Below are 25,527 nucleotides of genomic sequence, written 5' to 3'. Positions count from 1 at the left end.
TTGGTCATAGTGGTATTGAGAGTAATTGGAACCGCTGCCAGTAGAAGCCTCTGAAGGGAAGCGCAGAGGAGGTATTAGTCCCAAAAGAGTCATTAGGAAGGTTATAGCATTTGGATTATATGGATCCAGGTTAAGGTGTTTTGGTCTTTTCTGGTGATGTCAGCTGGTTTTGTAGGACTTGTTCTGAGTGAAGGATATCTTGGGAGACCTGGACTGTAGCATTTTGTGCCGGGACATACTCCCTGGAAGCCCGTATAGACTGCTGCCTGGCTTCCCTGCACCCAACGTTGGTCCCAGGGATCTGAGATGGTGTAATTAATTTGGTCTGAATAGAAACCACTGCCATGGTAAACAGAGGGAACGTCTCATAAGGGCTTGAGTAATGCATTTTGCATGAACGGTAGGGGCACCCTCCATAATCATTGTACGTATTTCTGCAGTAGTCTAGGGTTTGGTCATAGAAGAAGCATAATAGCGACTCAAGCGGGTTTGAGACTGAGGTAAGTCTTAAGATAAGAGAAAGGAGTTTTGAACAACCTGTCTGCGGGCAGTCAGTTGTGTCCACCAAGTGGGTGGTCTCAGTAGACCCTGAGACATAGGTCTCCCTAACTTTGCATTTCCATACATAGGACACTGGGCTAGGGGAGATTTTGAAAAGAATGAGCATCCTAGTAGGACCCACGTTATGACACACATACTCTGTCTTCAGGACATGTTTGACCCATGATAGATGGTGCCAGGAGGGGTCTCCCAAAAGTTTTACCACTGTAGGTGTGATGAGAATGACCATGTGCAGACCGGTCCACTGAGGCTGTAGTGGCTTTTGTTGAAGTGATTTGAGCCAGACTTGGTCTGCAGGATGCAGTGGTGGGGAAGGTTGGTCAAGTTTCGAGGCAGGACTGAGTAAGTAATGGTCTGCATGTTCCCAGAGCAGCTGCCTGAGTAGGGAGAGGTACTGAAGATAACCAGCAAGTGGAGAGGGTTGGATGGGTAGGTCATGGTTAAGGGGAAAGGGGCGCTGTACATCAGATCAAAGGGGCTCAGGAACAAGGCTGGGGGGTGGCTTGGATGTGCATTAAAGCCAGTGGGAGCAGCTCCACCCAGGATTTGCGCAGCTCGGTGGAGAGTTTGGTTAGGTGGTCTCTGGTCAAGATAATTTACCCGTTCAGAGGATTGCGGTCGGGAGGGAATATGAGGTTCCAGGTGATGCCCAGGGAGGAGACCTGTTGAGTAATCTTTGAGATAAAGGCAGGTCCATTGTCCGACTGGTGATGGTGTCCACCATAGTAAGAAGAGGGTGTTATCTGCCTTAGGGAGTGGAACATCCGTGAGGCCTAGCAGGATTGAGAGTCGAGGATTGGGAGAGGGAGATGAGAGGGTTTTTGACAAAGAGAGTGTAGAAATCTAACAGACAAGAGGGCGTTAGAAGGGAGAGAGTCTGGTAAGTGAGTTGGTCCTGGAGCCAATGTGGAGAACTAACGTTTACAGGTTGGCCCAGTGTGGGTTTTAAGGCCTGTCTAGCGAGACGAGTAGCTGCCGCAAGTGCACGCAGGCAGGGCTGCCATCCTCTAACAGTGGGATCCATTTGTTTAGAGAAATAAGCAACTGGTTGCTGGACTGGCCCTGTGGGTTGGACCAGAACCCCTAGGGCAACGCCCTGTCACTCATCTGTAAATAAGAGGAATGATGGGTATGGGGGAGCTGAGGCTCATCTCAGAGATCTTTGCCTGAATAAAGCAGAGAAACCAGGGTGCAGAAACAAAGAAAAGCATCATCATGATCACTGGGCCTACTAGGGGCAGGAGCCATGACAGTAAGGGAGAGCTGGTCCAAGTTTGGATGTTCTGGCCCCAGCTCTGGCCGACAAAGTTTCAGTCGAAGTGGGTTTTGCTGGTCAGATGAGCAAGCCCATGAATGTGTTGGAGGAGGGGAGACACCTGTGTACCCACGATTTCTCACCAAAATCTCTCTCTCAGACCTTCAACACTTTCTTTTGCTTTCTTTCTTTCTAATGCCATTTCATTTTACCCATCCTGCTTTACATTATCTTAAGGCCCTTCAGAATATCCATCTTCCATACATTTCTTTTTTCAAACACACACACCTCACCTCACTTGCATTTACTAAACTTAGCAAAACCTTAGTTTTAGAAGGGAATTTTACACCGTCTAAACAATGATGAAAAAACACAAATTTAAGGTAGATAGTCCCTGTAGCTTTCCGTTCCTGTACCCAGTGATTTAATTGGCAGAGAATGGTGTCCAAAGCCTGCATTTGTTGGGCGATATTAATGTTTCCAATTTGGCTAAGGTCACCCTGCAGGGTTTGAATCGGGAAGAAGGAGGGGTGGGTGGCCATCTGCAGAGGATTTTAAAAGGGGGAATTCCAGCTGGACTGACACTGTGTAAGAATCCCAAGCTGCAAAACTCTCCAGGTGACACTGGACACCTAGGCGTGCTCGCTGCAGGACTAAGATTGATCATAGCCTAGGGCTTATTGGAGTAGGAAGGTGTGCGAATTTTCCAGCTAAGCAGGTCCGTGGTGGAGTAGGGCTGGTCTGTGAATAACATCTGTCCACCTTGGAGAGTCCTGTTTGGATTGTAATATACTGGTCCCCAAGTCTCTCTTAAGGGGAGTTAGAGAGCCTCTTATCTGCTCCTTGCAATCTACGTGTTTTACCACCTGGGGTGTAAGAACTGATGGCTCTGGAGAGTCAGGACTAGCAGGAGACAGCTGAGACTCAGATCCAGATGGAGGAAGCAGATGGGGCTCACTCGAGTGGGATTCCTGGGAGACCAGTAGAGGAGGATACAAGGGGGTAGAGAAGCGTCCTGGGTTTGGGGTTCACGGCCAGGTAGTAGGGAAGGATTAAAACATCTGCCGTGTCAGGAGACCATGAAATCATGGCTACTAATTTGGCCAGCAGATCCCGTCCTAATAAAGGGTGGGGCACGTGGGCATGGCTAGGAAAGAGTGGACCAGTGGTTTGTTATTAAGCTGACATTGAAGGGGCCCAGTGGTCCTGGGCTGAGAAGGAAGGCCGGCAACACCCATAACTGAGACCTGAGAAGGGTAAGTTTGACTGGAATAGAAGGGGAGGACAGAGAAGGTAGCCCCCGTGTCGACCAGAAAGGAGGTCGATTCACCTGCTACTTACGCATCACCCCAGGTTCCTTGAAGGTTATTGGAGTCGACGAGTCCGGGCCTCTTCAATTCTCAGCCGTCAAACGCAAGACCACAGGTGGCAGAGTTGCAGGGGCTGGAAGGACTGGCCCACCATGGCCAGGTGTGGAGGGACAGTCACTTTTCCAGTGACCCTGGACGCGACAGATGGGGCACAGTCCCAGTGAAGGGCGGGGTTTGGGGCAATATTTGGACCAGTGCCCCTCCAGGCCACACTTGAAGCAAGCTCCCAGCGATGGTCGATTGGGGCCCATGGGACCCATTCTCGTCCTCTGTCTGGCAGCAGACACTGCGGCCGTTGGATTAGCAGGGCATGACGGCCCAAGGCAGCTACTAGGGCCTGAGCTTGAAGCTCAGCCTTCTGGAAACTATGGAGCTCCCCCTCTGCCCTGTCCTGTTCCTCTCGGTTGTTAAATACTTTTTTTTTTTTAATTAAAGATTTATTTATTTATTTATACAAGCACTGGGTGCAGTCAGAATCACGGGAGGGTGAGAGAATTCACCAGAACCAGAGCGGGGAACAGAACAGGCAGACTGATGAAATACACTGCTGAGGGGAGCAGCGGGCAAGGCAGGAGAGATCTGCATGCCATGTGGGACCCCTGCCGGCGGCCGGGGATCAAACTGGCACTGCAGAGGCTGTGGGCAGGTTCGCAGCCCAGCGCTCAACCACTGAGCCACGGGGAGGCCCTGTTAAATACTTTAAAGGCCATATTCAGCAGATCCTGGATAGGGGTTTTAAGACCATCCTCAGCCTTTTTTTCTAATGTCAGGGGCTGACTGAGATATGAAATGGGTAGCCAGGACTGTGACGCCTCCAGGCGAGTCAGGATCTAACCTAGTGTATTGCTGGAACTCCTCAGTGAGGTGGCTAAGGAAAGCGGCCAGAATTTTTGAGGGAAACTGGGTGTTCTCTCGGAGCTTGTCAAAATTAACTGCCTTATGAGCTGCTGCTTGGAGACCGGCTAAGAGAAAGGTGATGAAGCATCTCAGCAAGCCCTGCCCCTGTGACCCACATCAGTGTCAGTCTGGTATTCCCAGCCAGGCTCCTGGCCAGAACTGCTTCAGGGCCTGGGGGCATGGTTGTGTCAGTTAATTGGACCTGATCTGTGTGGTCTTGAGCAGACCGAAAAACATGTTCCCTTTTATTAGAGGTCATGGTGGAAGAGAGGATAACATGTAAATCATGACACCTAAGGTTACAGGCTTGGGTCAGACAACGAAACTCTTTGGTGTAGGTAGTGTGATCATCGGTGAAAGAGCTGAGACATTTTTCAATCCGGGAGAGATCAGACAGAGGGAAAGTAACGTGGACTCTAACTCCTCCTTCGGTCCCTTTCACTTCCCCAAGGGAACAGAGAAGAGGACCACTGTGAGAGTGGGTGTAGAGGCTAGGAGGTGAAAGGGAGAGGATTGGGTAGTTGAAGGAGGTAAGACAGAGAATCTAGAGGATCATAGAATGCTGAAGAAGGGTCCAGAGAGGGCAAAGAGTGAGAGAAATCTCGAGACTTGGAAAGTGTGGCAGGTTTTCAGGAGGGAGGGATGGGAGCGCAAGAGAAAGAAAGCCTGAACATAAGAGACTTGTGACCATTTTCCATTGCGATGACAGAAATTGTTTAGGTCTATAAGGACCGTGAAATCGAAAGTGTCGTGTTCTGGCCAGTGAGAGCCATTATCCAATTGGTATTGAGGCCATGCAGTGTTGCAATAACAAATAAGGCACTTAGGGCATATATCTGGTCCCAATGGACCGAGGTTTGAGAGCAGGCATCCCAGCGGATTTGCTGGATCCAGCTTAGAATTGGCAGACCCCATGGCTAAGTCGGCTCCTTTTCCCAACTGATAGGGGGCACAGTGTCAGGAACACAGTGTCCCATGAGCCTGACCTGGCCTACAGGGGCACAGACCCCGGATCACGGCATCCCACGATTTGGTTCTGGCCAACAGGCAGGGGGCACACAAGGGAGGGGGACGTCGCCACCTCTTGATTGTTGCCTAAACAGGGCACCTAGTCTGGACAGGCCTCCCCAAATCCAGGTCTAGGTGTAACAGGGAGTCGGCTGACATGGGCCCACGGTTTACAGGACAGCCGACCAAAACATGGAGTTAGGAGAGGAGCCGGATAGCCAGAGGTGAGTGCCTCCCAGGAAGGAGAATCAGATTGATGACTTACCCCAGGAATTAAGGCCGCTGGTGGATGTGAGGCATCTGCAATGGAGACGAGAGGTCCCAGGGATTGGAAGGCGGCCCGGCGCCAGGGGTCACAGCCTTCCTGGGTTTCGGCACCAATATGAAAGGTTTGGCATGGTAAAGAGGAGAGCCAGGCCAGTTTCTAACAGGCAGAAACTTTATTGGGCCCTGGTGAGATTTGCCAACCCCTATGGGGGTTGGAGAAGTCGCACCCGTTGTAGGGGGAGATTTCCTTTTATAGGGTGAGGCGAGGTTAGGAGAGAAAACTGGGTTGGCAGGACGGGAAACAGGTTTAGGAGGAACAAAGTTATTTTTCGTGGAGCCAAGTTGTTTTTCTCCTATTTATGGCTTCAGTTTCGGTTTGATGGAATCAGTGGTACTGGTGTCAGGACCATCTTGTTTTTTCTATGCAGGCTTCCTCATTCCTGGCCCCTGCATTGACTGTTCACATAGAATAAATATCCAATCTTAATCATTACCCCAGTTCTTCAAAGGCCATATTCAGCAGATCCCGGATAGGGGTTTGAGGAATAAATTAATCTTTAAAAAAAGTCATTACTAAAGACCTAGGGTTTATGACCACAACAATTTTAAAGTCAAGCAGTTTTCACTAACTTTTTAGATAAGAAAACATTTCTGAGTTTGTATTTTAAGAATAAATCCCTTGGCTTTACACCGTTTTTGTTTTATCTCACTGAGAATGAGTACATTTTTAAGACAAAAAAAAAGAAAAACAAAAGAAAACACTTTTTTTCTGATGACAGGAGAAGGGGTAGATTAAGATCTCACAGTTTTTAGACTTATATTAAAATCTGAGGTTGGGAATTTAGTCCAAAAATTTGTATTTTCACTTTATATTTTTTACCATGTTAATTAGCTTTAACAAGAAACTTAACTTTTTACAGGCCCAATAAGCAATTTAGAAATTTTACTGAACCAATAAGCATTTTGTAGGAAACACAGGGAAATAGAATTTTTTACCTATAGAACAGCCCCGAATAGAATCTCAAGGTTGACAAAAGGAGAGTCCAGTTTATCACAGCTGGAAGGCAGAAGAGACATGTCAATGATTCTAATGCTGGAGCCAAGGTCCAGGTAGCTGCTTGTTGAGACCAGGGGCAGTCCCCTACCAGCCTTTTCCAGTGGGTTGGTACTGTTGTGAGAAGATTCTTTGGGTCTCATGTAGTCCTATTATACCCATATCCGACAACCTTAACAAAGTTTTTGTAAATGATCTTTGATTATTATTTTTAGAAATACTTTAAATTTCTTAAAAACAGCAAATGGCAAAACCCTGGTGTCGGGGACTTTGGCTTCCTCCTCAGATAACTGGAAAAGCTTGAAGCATTTCTCCTTCTGATTGTTTTTCATGAAACGTTTTTTTATGAGGGGCTTGAAATATGTTGGAGACAGTTGTCTCACTTTTGGGTCTCGGCTGCATCTCAGGGAGGGGAAGGGTGAGTGGGAAGAGAGGGGGAAGCACTGGCTGAGTCATGGCCTGGTTCTTTTGGATTAAAAACTTTTTTATCTGGTGATGAATAGCCGAATTACTTAAATTCCACAATTTAAAATGAGAGACAGGCGTTACCTCTAAGCCTCTTTGTGTCTTCATGAATTTTCTCAATTTTTTAAATTTAAGATTTTTTCTTGAGGAATTTTTTACAAGAGGTCTTAACTGTCTTTAAAAAGAGACAAAATTGTCTTTATAAAGAGAGAGCTCTTTATCAAACACATCATATCCCTGGGTTAGTGGAAGAGCTCTAAGCTGTTCTTTATAATTGTTTGAAGGGGGGTGAAATTATTACTCTTATTTCTAAGAGACAAAGGAAAGTCACAACTGAAAACAGCTTTTTACTGCTTTGTTGCAGACACTATGTCTGCAACACTGGGTCTGTAGGGCCTGTAATCAGGCTGATTTGGAAGAAGAAGTTAGGAAAGATTGAATTAAAAACGTCACAGACTTTGGGTCTGGGGCCTTTTACCAGGCTATTTAAATGTTTTCAATTCTCATTTCTACCCTGTTTGTTCCCAACCTTAGAATTCCCTTGGCAGCCAGTTGCCACCTAAAAATGGCCCAAGGATTGCCCAACTACTTACCGAGACACTGAATCTAATCTGAGGGTCCAGGGTTCAAGTCCCTGTTCGGGCACCACTTGTCATGGATAGCCCAGGCAAAAGGATGAGGGCATGAGTCTTGAGAAGATTGGAAGGGCAGCTAGGGAGAGAGATTCAAGATGTGCTTTGCTCTCCTCAGCAGACTTTATTAGCAGGAACACCAAAGCACAGTTTGATTACAAAGTAGGATACAGGATAAGCAGAGATACAGCATATTTCTGGCACACATTCATTGCCAAGGTTCTGCATAATAAAATTGTTCTTTTCTCATGCTCAGTTTTGCTGATCCATGGAAGGACATCGTGATCTGCACATGGGCCAGCTTTCTAGCCCACGCTGACCAGCGTTCTGGTCACGACCTCAATGACCCTCTTGTCTCAGCACTGCAGGTTCCGGGGGTCTCCAACAGGATATCAAAGGTACAAATCAATGACCCATTGGAAGAGGTGCACAGGACAAGGTGTGGGAGAAAGGCACTGAGCTTCTGTGCCCCCCTCCAGGTGAGCCGTTCTCCCCCAATCTTCACAACTTCACCAACTGGGGAGCTCTCTGAAGACCGCCTCTTGGACTTATATGAGGCTTCATTACATAGGCAAGGCTGAGTTTACTCGTTGGCTATCAGCAACCAAACTCAATCTCTGGGTCCCCTCTTCTCCCTAGAGGCCAGGGTAGTGGGGCCAGGAAGTGCCCATCTCTATTCAGGTTGGTTTCCCTAGTAGCCCTCATGTATCCTCAGTTATTTTCCAAAAGTTACCTTCACTAACATAACAGGAGACACCTTTAACACTCTCCACACTTAAGAAATTCCAAAGGGAGCCATGAGCCAGAACTATGGATTTATATGAGAAATATATTTCAGTCATCTGAATGATGAAACAGACATATTTCTACAAATCACAGTATCATAGTACAATACCCATATAATTTGTTATCCAAACTGGACACTTTTGAGATGAAAGGCTATGCTATTAATTACACCAGGACAAAGGTGAAACAGGGACTGTCCCAGGAAAACCAGCATGTGTGATTACTCTGACTATAATCATACAATTATCTAGAATCCCCGTTTGGCCTAAGATTAAGTTCAGATAAAATTAATGGTCTGCTTGTTGGTGTCAGATGTCAGGTACTAGAGCTAGGGGACGTAAGGGTGGAAGTGGGATCCAGATGAAATGGGAAGACAGGAAGTGTAACAGGTGGTCCCCAGGAAAAGGGGAGGTTCCAGGTTCCCTGACCAACCCAAAGGAGGGTGGAGCTGAGCCGGGAAGAGAAGAAGCTGGAGAGGAGCTGGAGAAGGAAGGAAGCGGGATAGAGAGCAAGAAGGAGACCAGCAGGAGGCACATGGAGCAGAGAGATATGTGAAGAAATTGCACTTGCTTCTCAGTCTTGGACTGGTTGAAACAGATGTGGGTGAGAGACCTATGGGGGAGGTTAATAATGACAGCTTTGTTTTTTTCAAAGATTCATTTATTTAGACATACAAGAACTGGGATGTAAGCCAGAGGTGCAGGGGTGAGAGGATTCACCAGAGAAAGTAGGGAGCAGAACAGGCAGATCTACTGAGGGGAGTGGTGGGTGAACCAGGAGAGATCTGCTGCTCCATGTGGGCTGTTCCCTGGCCAGACAGGATCAAACCCGTGCTGCAGTGACTGGACTGAACTAGTGTTATAGTGGCTGGTGATAGCTTGATAGCACTGTCTTTAATCCCAGCACAAGGAAGGCCCAACAATGGCAGCTTTTATCGTGGTTTTGATTTTGCACTTTTCCTCCCAGACTTGTCTGACTCTTTCTGACCCTTTTCTATGGATCCCCGCTGGGAGGTGATTTAGGCTTGTGTCAGGCTTTTGGGTCTTGCTCAATCCCATTTGGATGGACTTTTATTCATGGGAGGATGGGTAACTTTGGATGCTTGATTTGGAAACTATATTCTTTGTCTTTTCTGTATCGCACACTAATTGTATTAATGTTTTTTTCCATTGAAGATTTATATATATTGTCCTGATGTGGTGGATGGCAGAACCTATTTAGTGCCATCAGGTTTGGAGGTTCTGGGGTGCCCTACTCCCTGTCCTGTAACAGAAGGACAATTCTCCTGTAATACAAGGGGGAGGAGGAAGGTAGATGTGTTGAGCTACAGAAAGAACCATAGGTGATGCTGGTTAATATTTTCCTAGTCAGGACAAAAGTCAAGGGAAGTCAAGTCCGGGGTCAGAGAATTTGGAAGAGACACAAGCCAAACATAGAAAGAGCATGTAGACACCAGGGTACTGATTTCATACAGGGGGGAAATCCAAGAGGACAGACTGTCAGCAGTGCTTCGGGCAAGTGTAAGATGCGGCAGTGTCAAGAAAAATGGACAAAATGAGATATTGTCCTTTCAGAGAGGAAGCTCCTTGTGTCTCCCACTGTCCTAGCAATCCCCAGTAAGCGTGCAATGGCTGCTTCTCAGTATAGCTGGCAACTCCCCGAGGTGGTGATTATATCGTCCACAATCTTTAAACAACTTTTCCTCCGAGCAGTCTTTATTTTGTATTTTTAGCTTTGAAGAACTAGGGTGTAGGCCAGAGGTACAGGAGGATGAGAGGATCCACCAGAGATAGAGTGAGCAGCAGAACAGGCGCATCTACTGAAATACACTGTTGAGGGGAGCAGAGGGTAAGACAGGAGAGGTCTGCTGCGCCATGTGGGTGAGCTCCCTGACTGGGGATCGAACTCAGGACTCAGGCCATAGTGGTGATAATGTTGCGGCTTCACCCCTAGGCCATTAGGAAGGGCCCATATCTTCTATGTTTTCACAAAACTCTTCAGAGCATGGTGCCAAAGTACCTGTGGTAGAGAATCATCTCCTCCTTCCTCTCCCAAGATTTGGGCTCTGCCTACAAGACATGCCCAAAGCACTTCAAGCTGTGAGCTTTCAGGAAGTATCCCCAGCCCCCACCACGCCCCCAGCCCAACTTCTGAGCAGACTTTGGTGCCCTGGCCCTTCTGATCTCAGTTAAATCTCTTATAAACATATTCTTAATTAGTTCAAGGTTCAGGACAACTTACCCTACTTCATAAGCAGCATATATCCATTCACAATATTCATTTGTTCTCCAGGAGTGAGGTAAGATTGCCTATCTGCGTGCTCTCTTTATAGTATTTCTTACATTCTAATCATTTTTCTATTCTCTCTCTCTCTCTCTCTCTCTCTCTCTCTCTCTCTGTCCTCCCCCCATTTCCTCCCTCCCTGCTTCTCTAACTGGTAGAATATTTGACTTTCATATCCTCCTCCCTAGAACCAGTGTCCAGAGGAGACTTCTAGAATTTCAACAGACTTGAAGCAGCCCTCTGCCTGCCATGGCGAGTCAACACTTTACCGACAGACTGAAGGAGGAACTGCTCTGCCCCATCTGTATTGATATTCTGCAGAACCCCGTCACTCTGGACTGTGGGCACAATTTCTGCCTCAGATGCATCTCTCGGGTTGCAGAAGAAACATCAAGGAAATTTTGCAAATGTCCCCTCTGTGGCAAATCTGTGAGGAAGAACTTCGAGCCCAATTTGCTGTTGGTAAATCTGGTGGAGAGGATTCAAGCTATAGATCCCTCTGAGATGCTGACGGAAAAGGAAGAAGACAGATGCATGAAACATGAGGAGAAACTCCATTACTTCTGTGATCTTGATGGGAAGCTCCTTTGTATGGTGTGTCGGGAATCCAAGGAGCACAAATCCCACAATGTACTTTTAATAGAAGAGGCTGTCCCAAGATATCAGGTAGGCATTTAGGGTCTGTTCTCTGTCTCCCCGGGAGACCAGGAAACTCACTTTCTCCCTCAGCATCACCCCATCTTTGCACTGAGTAGGCGGTTTGCAGTCAGGTACTGTGGGCTCAGAGCTCTGAGTCTGAGTTGAGGCATCCTGGAGAGTGGAAAGGACACTGCGTTCTGAGCCAGAGGTTTGGGACTGTGGGGCCTCAAGCTTGCTGCGTTCTCACTGGCAGCAGATGAGAAAGCAGGTCACGAAGCCCACGTGTGGGGAGCAGGAGTCTTTATCATGAGGCAGCAGGAGATACACAGGCGGCAACAGCAGCAGCTCCCCTGGGCTCTGGTCACAGCAGTGGCCCCAGCCCTCAGTGTGTGGCCAGTGAGAGCCCCCCTCCTCACCAGCACCAGGGGTCCTATTAGCCTTTATATGATTTAGGAACAAAGCAGGCACAGGATCAAGTTCAAGCCTACTTTACAGAAATATGTGTTCCCGCATGCAAGCTGTACATAGGTTCTATGTTATTTACTGCTCCCCTCACATGCGAGCTACATCCCAAAGCTAATGTTATCTACTGGGGCGCCTGTCATGGTGGAAAACAGTCTGAGAAACTCTGCGAAGATTCTGTGTTTTCTCACAGACACTACAATGACCTTCAAGAAATCAGTTTACTCTTCTGAGCCTCAGGTGCCTCACCTTCCCAATGGGCAAAATGTGTATTCGATAAGTTGTTGGCAAATAAGGGAAAGTTTGTGGGAGTTATGTTATAATTTATGACAAAATTCCTCCTATAGGTCACTTATTTTGTAAAGATTTATTTATTTATTTATTTATTTATTCCTAGCAAGTATTACTCCTTTTCTCTCACATATTGACAAAAATTTACCTGCCATATACTGGATTTATTTATTTATGCATACAAGAGCTGGGGTATAGGCCAGTGATGTGGGAGGTGAGAGGCTTCACCAGAGACAGAGTGGGGAACAGAACAGGCAAACTGACTGAAATACACTGCTGAGGGGAGCAGTGGGTGAGTCAGGAGAGGTCTGCCTCACCATGTGGGTTGCTCCCTGGCTGGCCGGGGATTAAACTCGTGCTACAAAACCTGTGGATTGCTCCTTAGTGTGGTGCTTAACCCCTTGTGCCACCGGGGAGGCCCATTATAGGTCACTTTAGTTCCATATTTCACCCTCCCTCAGTACACCCCATCTCCCAGCTTGGGCAGCAAAAAGGGCTCTATTAATAATTGCCCTGCTTGGGCCTCCCTGGTGGCACAAAGAGTTAAGCACCACACTATGAAGCAATCTGCAGCCTCTAAAGCACAAGTTCAATCCACAGCTGACCAGGGAGCAACCCATGTGGTGCAGCAGACCTCTCCTGTCTCACCCGCTGCTCCCCTCAGCAGTGTATTTCCGTCAGTCTGCCTGTTCTGCTCCCCACTCTGTCTCTGGTGAATCCTCTCACCCCCCGCACATCTGGCCTGTGCCCCAGCTCTTGTATGCATGAATAAACAAATCTTTTTAAAAAATTGCCCTGGTAGCCTCACCAGCATCCTGAGGGAGCAGGATGGTGTTGTGGGGCTGAGGGGGGTCCAGGCCTATTTTGCCAAAACAACTCTCTCCCTACAGGAGAAGCTGCAATCGCAGGTCGAGGTCTTGAAGCAAAAGGGGATGGTGATAAAACAAGCAAAAGAACAAGGTGAACAGAAGATCAACAAATTCATGGTGAGGAAAAATTCAGGCAGCGGTGTCTTTGTCCTATGATCTTACAAGGAGAAACAGCTCTACAAATACTAGACTCTCTTCTTACACTGACCCAGCAACAAAGAAACAGGCCCAGAATGGGATGGAGTGTCCAGGAGGGTCCCTGGGAATGACAGAAAGAATCTGGCATCATGGGTCAGGGCGTTTTTGCTTCCCTTCCACACCGCACCTCCCAGAGGGAGCCCAGTTCTTGGAATAGGTTGACTGCTTCCATGTCCTCCACATGGAGACACAGGGAGCTTAAGGAAAATCAGGGTGATCCTCAGAATCCAAAATACCAGGGTTTTTTAAAAATATTTTTAAATTTTATAATTTTATTTTTTTATATTTAATATATTTTATTTTATATAATTCTTACATCATTTTTCATTTTTGCATAATGTATGCACTTTCATTTTGGTTATATCCCCCATACAATTGCATCCCCTTATTTTGACCCTAATCCCTCCGTTCCAACCCCGTCCCCCCAGTAGTGTGTCTCTGTTTTATAGTTGCTTGTTGATTTTGATTTTTTCTTTATTATAATTAGTCTTTTTCCTGGTCCCTTATTTAGGTTTTCTAAATTCCTGCTATGAGTGAGACCATCCGGTATTTTTCTTTTTCTTTCCAGTTTATTTCGCTGAGCATGATCCCTTCTAGCTCAAATGCTGCAAATGGCATGAGTTTATCTTTTTTTTTTTTAATAGAGGCATGTTTTATTTATTTGTTTGTTTATACATGCACTGGGTACAGTCAGAAGCGCGGGAGGGTGAGAGAATTCACCAGAGCCAGAGTAGGATGCAGAGCAGGCAGAAGGACCGAAGTACACTGCTGAGGGGAGCAGCGGGCGGCAGGAGAGGTCTGTGCGCCACGTGGGACCCTCCTCCGGTGGCCGGGGTGCAGCCGGGGATGGAACCGGCGCTGCAGAGGCTGCGGGCAGCTTCGCAACCCAGCGCTCAACCGCTGCGCCACCGGGGAGGCCCGAGTTTATCTTTTTTGATTGCTGAGTAATATTCCATGGTGTATATGTACCACATCTTCTTGATCCTGTCATCTATTTTTGGGCATTTGGGTTGTCTCCATAGCTTAGCTATTGTAAACAGTGCTGCTATAAACATAGGGGTGCAGGTGCCCTTTGGAATTAATGTTTCTGTGTCCTTTGGGTAAATACCTAGGAGTGGAATTGCTGGATCATATGGAAGCTCTATCTTTAGTAGGTTGAGGAATCTCCATATAGCTTTCCATAGTGTTTGGACCAGTTTGAACTCTCACCAGCAGAGCAGGAGAGTTCCTTTTTCTCCACATCCTCGCCAACATTTGTTGTTGCTAGACACCATCCCTTACTAACTGGAGATTCATTCCCTGGTTAGGAAATGAAGACAGGAACCCACCTGAGGGCATTCATATGTTGAGGTTCAGTGAGTGGGTTCCCTCTGAAAGATTTTGGCAGTTTCTGATTCAGCAGCTCATAGCAAGTTTACTAAGAAAAAAGATACTTGTGTAAATACAAACAGGCAAAGGCTGTATTTTAAAAGGACAGGCTTATTCTGAAAAAGAGGGGAAAAAAAAAGAGGCCCTTGCATAGACACAGGAAGGCAGAGTGCTGCGTTTTACCAGAGCAAGGGGCTACTTTATATCGTGTTCTTTGGAGAGATTCATTCCTTTGCGGAATTTTGCCTATTGTGAAACCTATCACTTTCAAAATCTGGTTGGGTTAATCTCTAAGGACAGGGGTTTCTTTGTAATGACTGATGTCTCCATCCCCACCGCTGGTCTGTGCCGATAAGTTTTCCATAGCAGAAGGACTTGTTAACCATCCCGCTCTCCACAGAGGGCTAGTCCAAGAGGCAGGCAGTCTAGGTGTTTGTCTTTCCCAGCTGGGTGACCCCTTCAGCGACCAGATCTCTCCGATGCCACTACCAACCAAAGGGGGACAAAGAATTTCATCATGGATGAAACACAATTTCAAGTTTCCAGGAATGCAATTGCAGCCAGTTAATGGTAAATCCTAAAGAGGGAATACAGTTCAGTGGTCAGAGGTTAGTTCTGCCTAGTCCTAGATTTCCTGCTCTTAGTTTCCATCACCAGTATCTTTGCCTGTTAGTGTGTTTGTGTGTGTGTGTGTGTGTGAGAGAGAGAGAGAGAGAGAGAGAGAGAGAGAGAGAGAGAGAGAGAGAGAGAGAGAGAGAGAGAGAGAAAATCCATGTGAACCAGATCATAAACTAAAAGCGTTCTCAGAAATGTGGTGTGTACTAGATACTTAGGTAGTTTTTAGATACTGAGGAGCTTGAAGATAAAAATTATAAAACAGAAATAACCTAAAACTAAACCTGAGCTCACATTAAGTGCTTTAACAAGTTCATGTTCCTCACTGTCCCTTTCCTCCAGATTGTCCACAGAATACACTGTTCTGCATTAGTGCTCAGTACAAACTTAATGAAATTGAAAAATGAAATAAAATGAGCTAGGGCCTTCCTTGGTGGCGCAGCGGTTGAGCGCTGGGCTGCAAAGCTGCCACAGCCTCTGCAGCACCAGTTCAATCCCCGGCTGCCGGTGAGGGTACCACATGGCGCCACAGACTTCTCCTGCCGAGCCCACTGCTCCCCTCAGCAGTGTATTTCGTCAGTCTCTGCCTGTTCTGTTCCCCGCTCTGGCTCTGGTGAATCTTTTACCCTCCCGCGATTCTGACTGTACCCAGTGCTTGTATAAATAAATAAATAAATCTTTAAAAAAAAATAGGAAATAAAATGGGCTGAAGGACCTTGGAGGTCAACCGCTCATCTTCTGGGTGTTTTTCCTGCCCCCAGGCCGAGGTGGAACTTGAGAAGCAAAAGATCACCAAAGAATTCCAGCAGCTGTATCAGGCACTAAAAGAAGAGGAGAATTTCCTCCTGTCAAGGATGAACTGGCTGGCTCAGGAGGGAGCAAGCGGGAAGAAAGTCTATGTCACTGCCTCTGAGACTCAGCTCAACTCTCTCAGGGAGTTTATTAATTCCCTGATGGCCAGGCAGCTCTTCCCACCCAAACAGATGCTCCAGGTGAGTCCCTCAGGACCAAGCTGCAAAAGCAGCCAGCCCTGGTGATGAGTCAGAGCAGGGACTTCCCAGCAGAATACCTAGGATTGCCCATCCAAGCCCCCGCCCAGTGCTGTTCAATAGAAATGTAATTAGTACTCTAGGAGAGTAATAAACATAATTGAGAAATATGAGCGCCACATAGGTAATTTAGAATTATATTGCAAGCCACATATGTCATTTAAAATTTTTTCTGGAAGTCACATTAAAAAATACAAAAAGAAACAGGTGAAAACTTTAACAAAATATTTTACTTAACCCAATGTAAATAAAATATTATTTCAAACAGTTATTCAATATCTCCTAAATATTAGTAAAATATTTTAGTCTCATTTTTCAGTACTGACTGTGAAATCCATGTGTATTTTATGCAACAGCAGACCTCAGTTCAGAGATGCTAAATTTTCAATGGTTGGAGTAAAACTTAGTCCTACCAAATCAATATAGTCTATTTAAAGGAAAAAGTGTTTTGCCCTGCTTCTGGTTTTAAATTTTAATTAGTGAGAATTCAATAAAATTAAAATTTTGGGGGCCTCCCCTGGTGGCACAGCGGTTGAGTGCTGGGCTGTGAAGCTGTCCGCAGCCTCTGCAGCGCCAGTTCGATCCCCGGCCACCGGCGAGGGTCCCACATGGCACGTAGACCTCTCCTGCTGCTCCCACTGCTCCTCTCAGCAGTGTATTTCATCAGTCTGCCTGTTCTGTTCCCCGCTCTGGCTCTGGTCAATTCTCTCACCCTCCCGCGCTTCTGACTGTACCCAGTGCTTCTATAAATAAATGAATAAATCTTAAAAAAAAGAAGAACATACAGAATCTTTGAAAAAAAAATTAAAATTTTGTTCCTTCTCACATTTGTTATATTTCACAGGTGGCTGGTTGCTTGTTAGGAGCATGGGTTGGACATGGGTTGGACAGTTGGACAGCATGAGTCTAGTCAATACCCCCAATAAGCTGAGGTCTCTCCTGAATTCATCTCCCACTCTCACTAGTTCAGAAATGCATTTGAACTCTCAGAAATCCAAGATCATGGAAAGTCATTCCAGCCCTTCTGCTTTCCTACCTCTCCTGTCTCTGGTTTAGGCCCAAAGACAAAATTCATCTCCAAAATCTCACTCCTCTTGCCCTCCTCGTCACTCAGTTCCTCTTGAGGTCTAGCCATTTTCCTGCCTCCTGGTATATCGAACACTTTTTGGAGGAGCCCGTTGTGGCAGGTGGGAAGAAAGAATGATTTCAAGGTGTTCTCACTGCACCTGCTCTGCTCCACCTGCATTTCCTCCTTTGCTCCAGTGCATCAACCATGCACTAAAACTTTGGTTTCTCTTTCTCTTCCAGAACATCAAAGTTATCCTGTGCAGGTATGATGGACCATCCCAAATGCCTTTTACCTACTGATTCATTATCCTACAAAGTTTGACAGGTATTCAAATACACTCAACATTCCTCCCTTACAAAGGCCCACACATTCTACCTTTGCAGTTAGGTGCTGAAGCTTCAGGTAGGAAAGGCCAACGTTGAGCAAATTAGAAAGTAGGTTGGTGGTTAAGAGAAGAGCTATTTTCTAGAGGTTCCTATTTCTTCAGTGCAGATTCTCTTGTTTCCTTGAAACTTTGGGGCTCCTGGGCCCACCACTGCTGGCCCCTTCCTCTGCCCCCTTTCTCTCCTCTCCTCCTGTCTGTCTTATCTCCTGTCTTCATTTGCATATCTCCCTGTGCCTACCTCACTCCATCCTAGAACCCTAGTTCTGGCCTCCACATTCCCAGCTCGCTGTCCCCTGACTGCCTCCCCACCCCAGGACTCATCACCTTCTCCCCAGCTCTTGTCATGGCTCTTCCCCCACTCCCACCATCCCCTCTTCCCATCATCCACTCAGTCATATCTTCCCAGGAGTGAAGGATTTCCCTTTCTCAGTCCAACCCCTGTTCCTTCTCACCTGGAGAGAAAACTCAGTGATGCACAATCAAGACATAAACTCCTGGCAAGTTACCTGAAGAGATTCAAAGGTAAGAAAGAACTTGCCTCTCTGGGGTTCTTCCCCCATCCAGCATGGAATATGACCTGCAATTTCTGCACATGATCATAATCACAGGACGCTTCAGATGCCAGGCTCTCTGCGGAGCACCTTCCAGAGCATCTCTGGGCTTCCAGGCAGGCATTTCCCGCTCTGTCTTCACCACACGTTATCTCCTGGGAGATGGTGAGGGAGCCTGAACTTTTACCCCAGCGGGTCCCTTTGAGTAGCCCAGTGGCTGCCTGCAAGTTGGTGCTCCACTGGTGGATCAGAGAGGTCAGGCCTATCTTCCCTGAGCCCCCAGGCAGGGTTTGTGTCATCTCCAAAAAGTGGTTTGTACTTCTCACATGCAAGCTTAGAGCTCTGACATTGAAATAGATTCAATGTCACTGATGTCTGGGGGAAATGTCTCTTCCAGTTTTGCAGGGAAACAGAAATTGGTCCCAACAGAAGTGGATGGTTCCCAAGTCACTTTAGGATGTTCAGTCTGATATTTTTCAAAAACTTGTCTGGGCTTGCAACAGGAATAAGGGTTGTATTTATAAGGATACTCCCTCCCCCCAGCTGTGAAGGCTGTGCTTATCTAAGCCAGGAGAAAAGACAGCTGAAAGGAGTTTCCTTCCTAGGAATATCACAAGAATCCTCCCTATGTATACATGTCCGTGTATGTGTGTTTGCAGACACACACACACACACACGCCTCCAGTGCCCACCTTACTCTATTACAGCTGGGGAGAGCACTCACACCATTGCCCCAATCTCCATAGTCTGAAGGGTGGGTTGTTTGGGGTCCAGAAACCAGGGGTGGACTTGGGGGTGGCTGGATCCTGAAGGGCCTTATGGCACAGTGTCCTAGGAAATGTTTCTCTGCATCTCTGCTCTGGCTGTAAGCATGTGGATCCCGCAGAAGAGAGTTGCTGCAGGCTTTCCAGGGTGGGAGGCTGGTGGTTAAGGGGGGAGGGGAGGTGGCATGGAGCTTGGGGCTTCCTCCACAGGGCTAATCTGTTCTCTCCTGCAGTTGCATGGCACTGTAAGGGTGTGCAGGGACCGGAAAGGTAGCCCCCCACCTAGAAACCCCACCCTAAATATCTTCCCCCAGTCCAGCACTTCCTCAGGAAATCCAAGCCATTGTCCCAGGTTGTGGGACTCATCCTCCAACCACACAAATTTGCTAGTCCCCCCCTGTTCCCAGCAGGGGGCAGCAAGTGACAGTCCTCCTTGTCTGTGCCTGGAGATGGGGGACTAAGCTCCCTACTTCAGGAGCTCCACCTCTTTTCCCATCTCAAGCCCTATTAAGGGGAAGGAGGGGGCACTTACCACATCTGGCTTTGGGGTGCTGGGTGCCACAGCAGACTTTCTTATGAAGCAAAAGGTAAGACCCCAAAGCACATTTTGTCCTCAGCACTTTCTCCTCTGCTGTCAGCTAGGGAGAAACTAGATCCTAGCACCTGATTATGTGGCTGCTATGCAAGTGCTGCTGGGCACTTGGAACACGGCTCCTTCAAATCCAAGCTTACTGTCAATGAAGAACATGTACTGCATTTTGTAAGAGTTACGTGAAAACAGAATGTAAAATATAAGAATGTCTTACATGTTGAAATGCTATGTTTTTATTTAGGTAAGATTGGTTTACAGCACTATATGTTTTGGGAGTACACCTTCACCCCTCTTCAATGCATGATGCTACACCATTCCCAACACCAAAGTTCTATTGACCATCCATTCTATCTAGTCGACCCCTGGCTACTCATTCCTCCCACAAACATTTTTCAAATGATGAGTGAAATATAATCTATAATTAATATTAACTTCAAAATTTGCTTTTTACTTTTTCTTAAGGTGACTACTAGAAATTTTTATTTCATTTTTTAAGCATTCTAGTTTATTTTTTCACAATGTAGGATTTCTCCTCTCAGGGGTGATCATCATAGTTTTCCTGCCACCAAAGTGCCCACACTCCTCTACCACAATCCATGGTGTTCTTCTCCCCTCCATCTCTAATGTCTCCCCTCCTGTCTCAGATCTACTCTCTGATTTCAAGGGTCAGTTTTACACTGTGATTTTTCCTGATCCTTTGTTAGTTCCTCTAGATCCCACATGTATGTGAAACCATCTGGTATTTATCTTTCTCTTCCTGGATCACTTCATGTAGAACAATCCCTTCTGGGTCCATCCATGTTGCCACAAATAGCATGCTATCTTTTCCACTGCTAAGTAGTATTCCACCATGTATATAGAAAACATTTTGATCCATGTATCTGTCCTGGGACATTTAGGTTGTTTCCATATCTTGGCTATTGTAAAGAATGCTGCTGTAAACATAAGAGTTCAGGTTTCCTTTTTGAATTATGTTTTTGAACTTTTTGGAGAGGTACCTACTACTAGAAAATTTTAAATGGTATTTGTGGCTGAGGTTGTATTTCGACTAGGCAATGCTGGCTAGATAACCAGTTTAGGGAAGCAGAAAGGGCATCTCTCACTGCTTTATACATTCTTGGTCCACTAAGAATATGAGACAAATCCAATTTCCATGTCTGTTATTGCAAATCAGTGCCTTGCTATGAAATTCTGGATTTCTTGCTCAACCACTCCACACTTTCTCCGTCTCATCCCTTTTTCTCCCCACAGACCATCTCAAGTTTGAAGGGGAGAGAGATAGAGGCAAATTTTTCAAAGGCATGAGTGACAAGGACATAACGAAATGTAAGTGGGGACTGGGGCTTGCTCCTGCCATTTGGGAAAAGTGAGAAAAGCAAAGGGGGACTATCTGTAATTATATGAAAGTTAGATGTGGGTGAATGCCTAGTCTTCATTCAATTGAGAAGAACAGGGGTAAGGGTATTTTTTAGTATTTGAACTCGGGTAACTCATAGTTACAGTGACTTCTGGAAAAATTTTGAAGTATTCAAAAGTCATAGAAAAGTATAAATGTATTTCTTTATTCCTCAGAGTAAGGGAGGAAGGGGTAGCACAAGAGGAGGCGGAGGCCGCTAGTTCTCCGTAGTATTAGCTGCCATCTGCCTCACCCCTGGGGTATGAGGTCAGGACTACTGGGGACAGAGACCCACTAACAACAGCCTAACCCAAAGTTATCAGGCCAGGCTCTGCCACCTGAGAGGTAACACTAGAAATACCATTTCTTAAAGGCCCATTATTTGCTAAATACCTCACACCTGATATTTCCAACCCCCAAATTTATACTCCAAGGAAGGTGTTTTTACAGAGATACACATCCTTGTATTTCCAGGGAGGTGAGGTAAATTGACCCAGGTCACCTGACTATTAAGTAGAAGAGACAGCATTAGAACTCACCCACTAAAGTCAGAAAGGACATAATGCATTCCAAAGCCAGTGAGTGGGTTTTAGGATTGAGCATTACTCCAGGAGAGGAGCTATTGGTATCTGCAGAGGATAAGTCTCCACTGTTCTCTCTGCCTTGTTCCCTGCTGAATGTTTCTCTTCCTGAGTCCCAGAAAGGCCAGAACTTTCCCCAGCCTTCTCCAACAATCACTGAAACAAACCCAAAGGCAGTGTTTTGGTTTTGTTTTTAATTTGCAGCTTCTGGTTATCAGTGCCAAAATCTGTTTTCTCTCTCTAAGACCTAGATGGCCAGTCAGAGATTGATAATCCTAAAACAAACCAAGCCTCAGAGCCTGAGTCACCCTCTCCAGTTCAGGGTCCTGATACTCAGCCCTTGGGGTTTCCTGTGTCCTGTTCCAGCGAGGGGATCTCGGATTTTCCAGGTAAGCAAATATTCTCTCCACCCAAAACACAGACAGGAACACTGGAGCTGAGGCCACCAGGGAAGGGAGGAGGCTTCACTTCCTAACACATATCATCCTCCCTGAGCAGAGCTAGGCAGGACTGAATGACTTCCCTCAGTTCCAGCCTGAGATAAAGAGGAACAGGGATGGAGCAGAAAGAGGAATGTAGGAAGCTGAATTAAGAGGAAGAGGACTAGGCATTTAGGAGAAGCAGCTGAAAGGCTGTGGACTTCCCAGAGGCGTGGGCAAGCAAGAAGGGTGGGCCCAGGGGCATGCCATCCAATTCCTTTACTCCTTCCCAAATTATACCTCCGCCCCAGTAACACCACTAACTGGTTCAGGGGTGCTTTCTGCAGTCTAACCTTCATCCCTCCTGCTGCGTCCCAGCTCAGCAGCACTTTGAGGCAATGGAGGATGATCGCCCCCTCGCGCCCACTGACCTCTTTTCTTTTCCTTCTCCCTCAAAGGTAGCCCACCTGTGCGGTTTCACCACCTCTCAACTCGGAACAGCCCCCAACTGCAGCCACAGCCGCTGCCAATCCCTCCCCGGAGCAGAGCCTCCCTGGCTGAGCCTCCGCTACCCCCAACAGCAGTTGCGACGCGGACCGCGTGGAGCCCTGCGGAGCTCAAGGAGGCGCTCTGTGAGTGCAGCCCGGGGGAGCAGGCGCTGGTGAAGCTGGAGAGGGGATGCGGGTGTCTGAGCAAAATGAGGAGAAGGTGGCTCGGGACGCCCCGCGCTCCCGCCTGTGCCCGGCTCCTCCTCCTGCTTGGGCTGCGGTGCCCCCTGGTGGATAAAGGAAGTTCCTATCGCTGCCTCCCCTGGACAACTCCCCATCCCCCCAGCATTGACTCAGGCCGCTCAGGCTAGGCCTGCAGACAGAGCTGGGCCCAGAGGAGGGTAAATCCTAGCGTGAATCACAGTTCACCTAACCCGCTCCCATGACCCTGACCGCCCTCTCCTTTCCCCCTCGTTCCTGTATCCAACCTGGCCATCCCTTCCAAGCCCGCCTATCCAGCAAGAGAAAATTAACATTGCAGTAAGAGAGTTTAGGGCCTCCCTGGTGGTGCAAGGGGTTGAGACACAGCACTGTGAGGCTGTCCTCAGCCACTGCAGCACGAGTTCGATTCCCGGCCAGGGAGATACCCACATGGTGCAGCAGACCTCTCCTGCCTGCCCGCTGCTCCCCTCAGCAGTGTATTTCAGTCAGTCTGCCTGTTCTGTTCCCCACTCTGTCTCTGGTGAGTCCTCTCACACACACTCTCCTCCGCACCTCTGGCCTACACCCCTGATTTTGTAGACATAAATAAACAAATCTTTAAAAAAGAGAGTACGATTAGATAACAAATCAGAAGATAAAATTAGGTTCCCTAATTTAAAGATATTTTTCTTTAGGGGAACCTGGAACTAGGGCTGCTAAAGCCCATGGGAGAGGGTGGACAAGGGCCCTCAGTCTATTCTTGAATAAACTCGGCATCCAAATACAAATGAAAAAAGAGGTGGGGGGGGTGTTCCAAATCGACTATTCCTCCTTCAGTATTCCAACCTTCCACTCTTCCCTGTCTTTCAGGGATCCACATTGAAAATGACCAGAGCTCAGGAAGTCTGAGTCTCAACATCCCTTCTGCTAGCTCCAAGTCTTGTTTTAGATGGGAGAAACAGGAACCACAGGAACGGAGGGGAAAGAGATAAATTCAGCTTTGGGAATTGAAATGATACCCCCTATCTGCCCCTCCACCCCCAGAGGACACTCCTCTCTCCTCCCATAGAGCAGCACTAGGTGAAATATACGGAATAACTTCAAGCAGTGGGGTCTGGGAGTACTCTGGGGAAGGAGAGTGTAGTTGACCAGGAGGAGAAAGCTCCCCTCCAACTGCACCCAGAGGAGCTTAGCAGTAGGGGACTGGGCAACTAGGCCCAAGCAGCCTCTTTCTCCTCATATTCCCGCAGACCCTGTGACCTTTGATGAAGTCACAGCCCACCCAGAACTCATCATTTCTCCGGATCTGAAGACAGCGACGCTGGATTTCATCCAACAGGAGAGCTCAGATGAGCCCACAGACCCTGAATGCTTCTACCCATTCCGCTGCGTGCTGGGCTTTCCCCACTTCTCCAGAGGCCGCCACACCTGGGAGACACAGCTGGAAGGGCCCGGGGGCGGGGCCTGCATGGTGGGCGTGGCCTTGGGACAAGCCGCCAGGAGAGGTTTTCTGGTGATAGAGCCCTTGACCGGCTTTTGGGTGCTTCGAATTACAGGCTCCGGGTGCCAGGCGCTCATCGCGGCTAACGCCCGGGAGAATCTCCCCGCCCGTCCGAGGAAAGTGGGCATCTGCGTGGATTTTGAGTGCGGGGAGGTCGTCTTCTACGACGCCGTCACGAACACGCACATTTACACCTTCCGCACCTCCTTCCCGGGACACGTCTTCCCCTTTTACCGCCTTCTGTTTCCAGGCACACGGATCACCTTGAACCCCTGAAGTTGTTCCTTTGCCTTGCCCTCCTTGTCCTCCGCGTTAACTCCTGGCTTTGGGACGCGCTGCCAGCAGGTGGAGGGGTGCAGCTAGGCTTCCAGGGTCATGTGGGAAGGTCACACCTGTGCTTTCTGGCCGGGTCCATCTCTGGCCTGGCTTTAAATTTCCTTCTTCTCTCAGTCCTCCCCTCAATATGCCTAAGTCGAAAAGAGAGCCTGGAGAACATGAGAAGATTCTACTCAAGGCTAGTCACTGTAGCACTGTTTGTTGATTTTTTTATTTTTTTAAGAATCATTGTGTTTTATTTTATTTTCTTACATTGTCTGTATTGATTTCTCCCCTTCGGTGTAGTTCTCATAATTCTCCCACCAACAGGGCACCCTGATGGCAACAGTGACCATCACCATAGCCCCATGGGCTCTTCTCTCCCCTTTTGACCCCTCTCCCCACTCCCCTGCTGTAAGCCTCAGATCTAGGGTCAGCTTGCAAGATTTTTCTTTTTTCCTGATCTTTTGTTAGGTTTCCTTACATTTCCCCTACAAGTGAGACCATCAGATATTTTCTTTTTCCTTCTGGTTTATCTTGCTTGGCATAATCTCTTCCACACAGCACTATTTGTAACAGGACAAGACTGGGAAGAACTCAATTGTAATTTAACAGGTAATAGTGGAAAACCATGCTATGAGAAAGCATCGTGCTGCATTCTAATTGAGATGCAGATACAGGGACTGGACAACAGATCCCAGAAAGCCCTTTCTCCATCTCATTTTTTGAAGCCCCGGTGACCCTGAATGACACCGTGGCCCATTTGTACTTCTACCTTCCTGGGGACTTGAAAAACATGACCCTGGACATTATCTCTACAGAAGACTCAGTCAAAGCTACCTCTGCACCTTCTATTCATTTTGCAAATAAGTACAATCATGTATTATTATAAGATGATCTCTGGAATATATTAAATGAAAAAAGCAAGGTGGGGAAATGCACACATAGTATGCGCCATTTTACCTAAGAAAAGGGGAATGTAAATATATGCATTTGTTTGTTTTTTTAAGAGAAAGATAAATCAAACTTATCAAAACAGTCACCTGTAGGGGATGGGAAGCAAACTGGGTGAAAGGGATGGAAATTAGTCTTTTCTGAATATACCTTTTTTTGAACATTTGGAACCATGTAAATGTTTTACATCATTCTAAAACAAAATTAAACAAGGGGGGAGGGAGGAACACAGGGGACTATGG

General features: G+C 47.1%; 1 protein-coding gene across 1 annotated transcript; it reads left to right on the top strand.

Moving 5' to 3' along the window:
• Nucleotides 1–10,827: 10,827 nt before the first annotated feature.
• On the top strand, nt 10,828–24,299 carry LOC119251106 (E3 ubiquitin-protein ligase TRIM31-like). Its single transcript, XM_037518596.2, has 8 exons — nt 10,828–11,244; nt 12,861–12,956; nt 15,782–16,012; nt 17,378–17,400; nt 17,930–18,045; nt 20,682–20,756; nt 21,653–21,796; nt 23,766–24,299. The coding sequence occupies exons 1-8, from the start codon at nt 10,828–10,830 to the stop codon at nt 24,290–24,292; spliced, it is 1,629 nt and encodes a 542-aa protein (XP_037374493.1). The 3' UTR covers nt 24,293–24,299.
• The last annotated feature ends 1,228 nt before the right edge of the window (nt 24,300–25,527 follow it).

This window comes from Talpa occidentalis, unplaced genomic scaffold (genome assembly GCF_014898055.3).
Source record: "Talpa occidentalis isolate TD23 unplaced genomic scaffold, MPIMG_talOcc4v2.1 talOcc4.2, whole genome shotgun sequence".
Classification (NCBI taxonomy): Eukaryota; Metazoa; Chordata; class Mammalia; order Eulipotyphla; family Talpidae; genus Talpa; species Talpa occidentalis.
The sequence above is the reverse complement of the archived record's forward strand: the minus strand, read 5'-3'. Positions and strand labels throughout refer to the sequence as shown.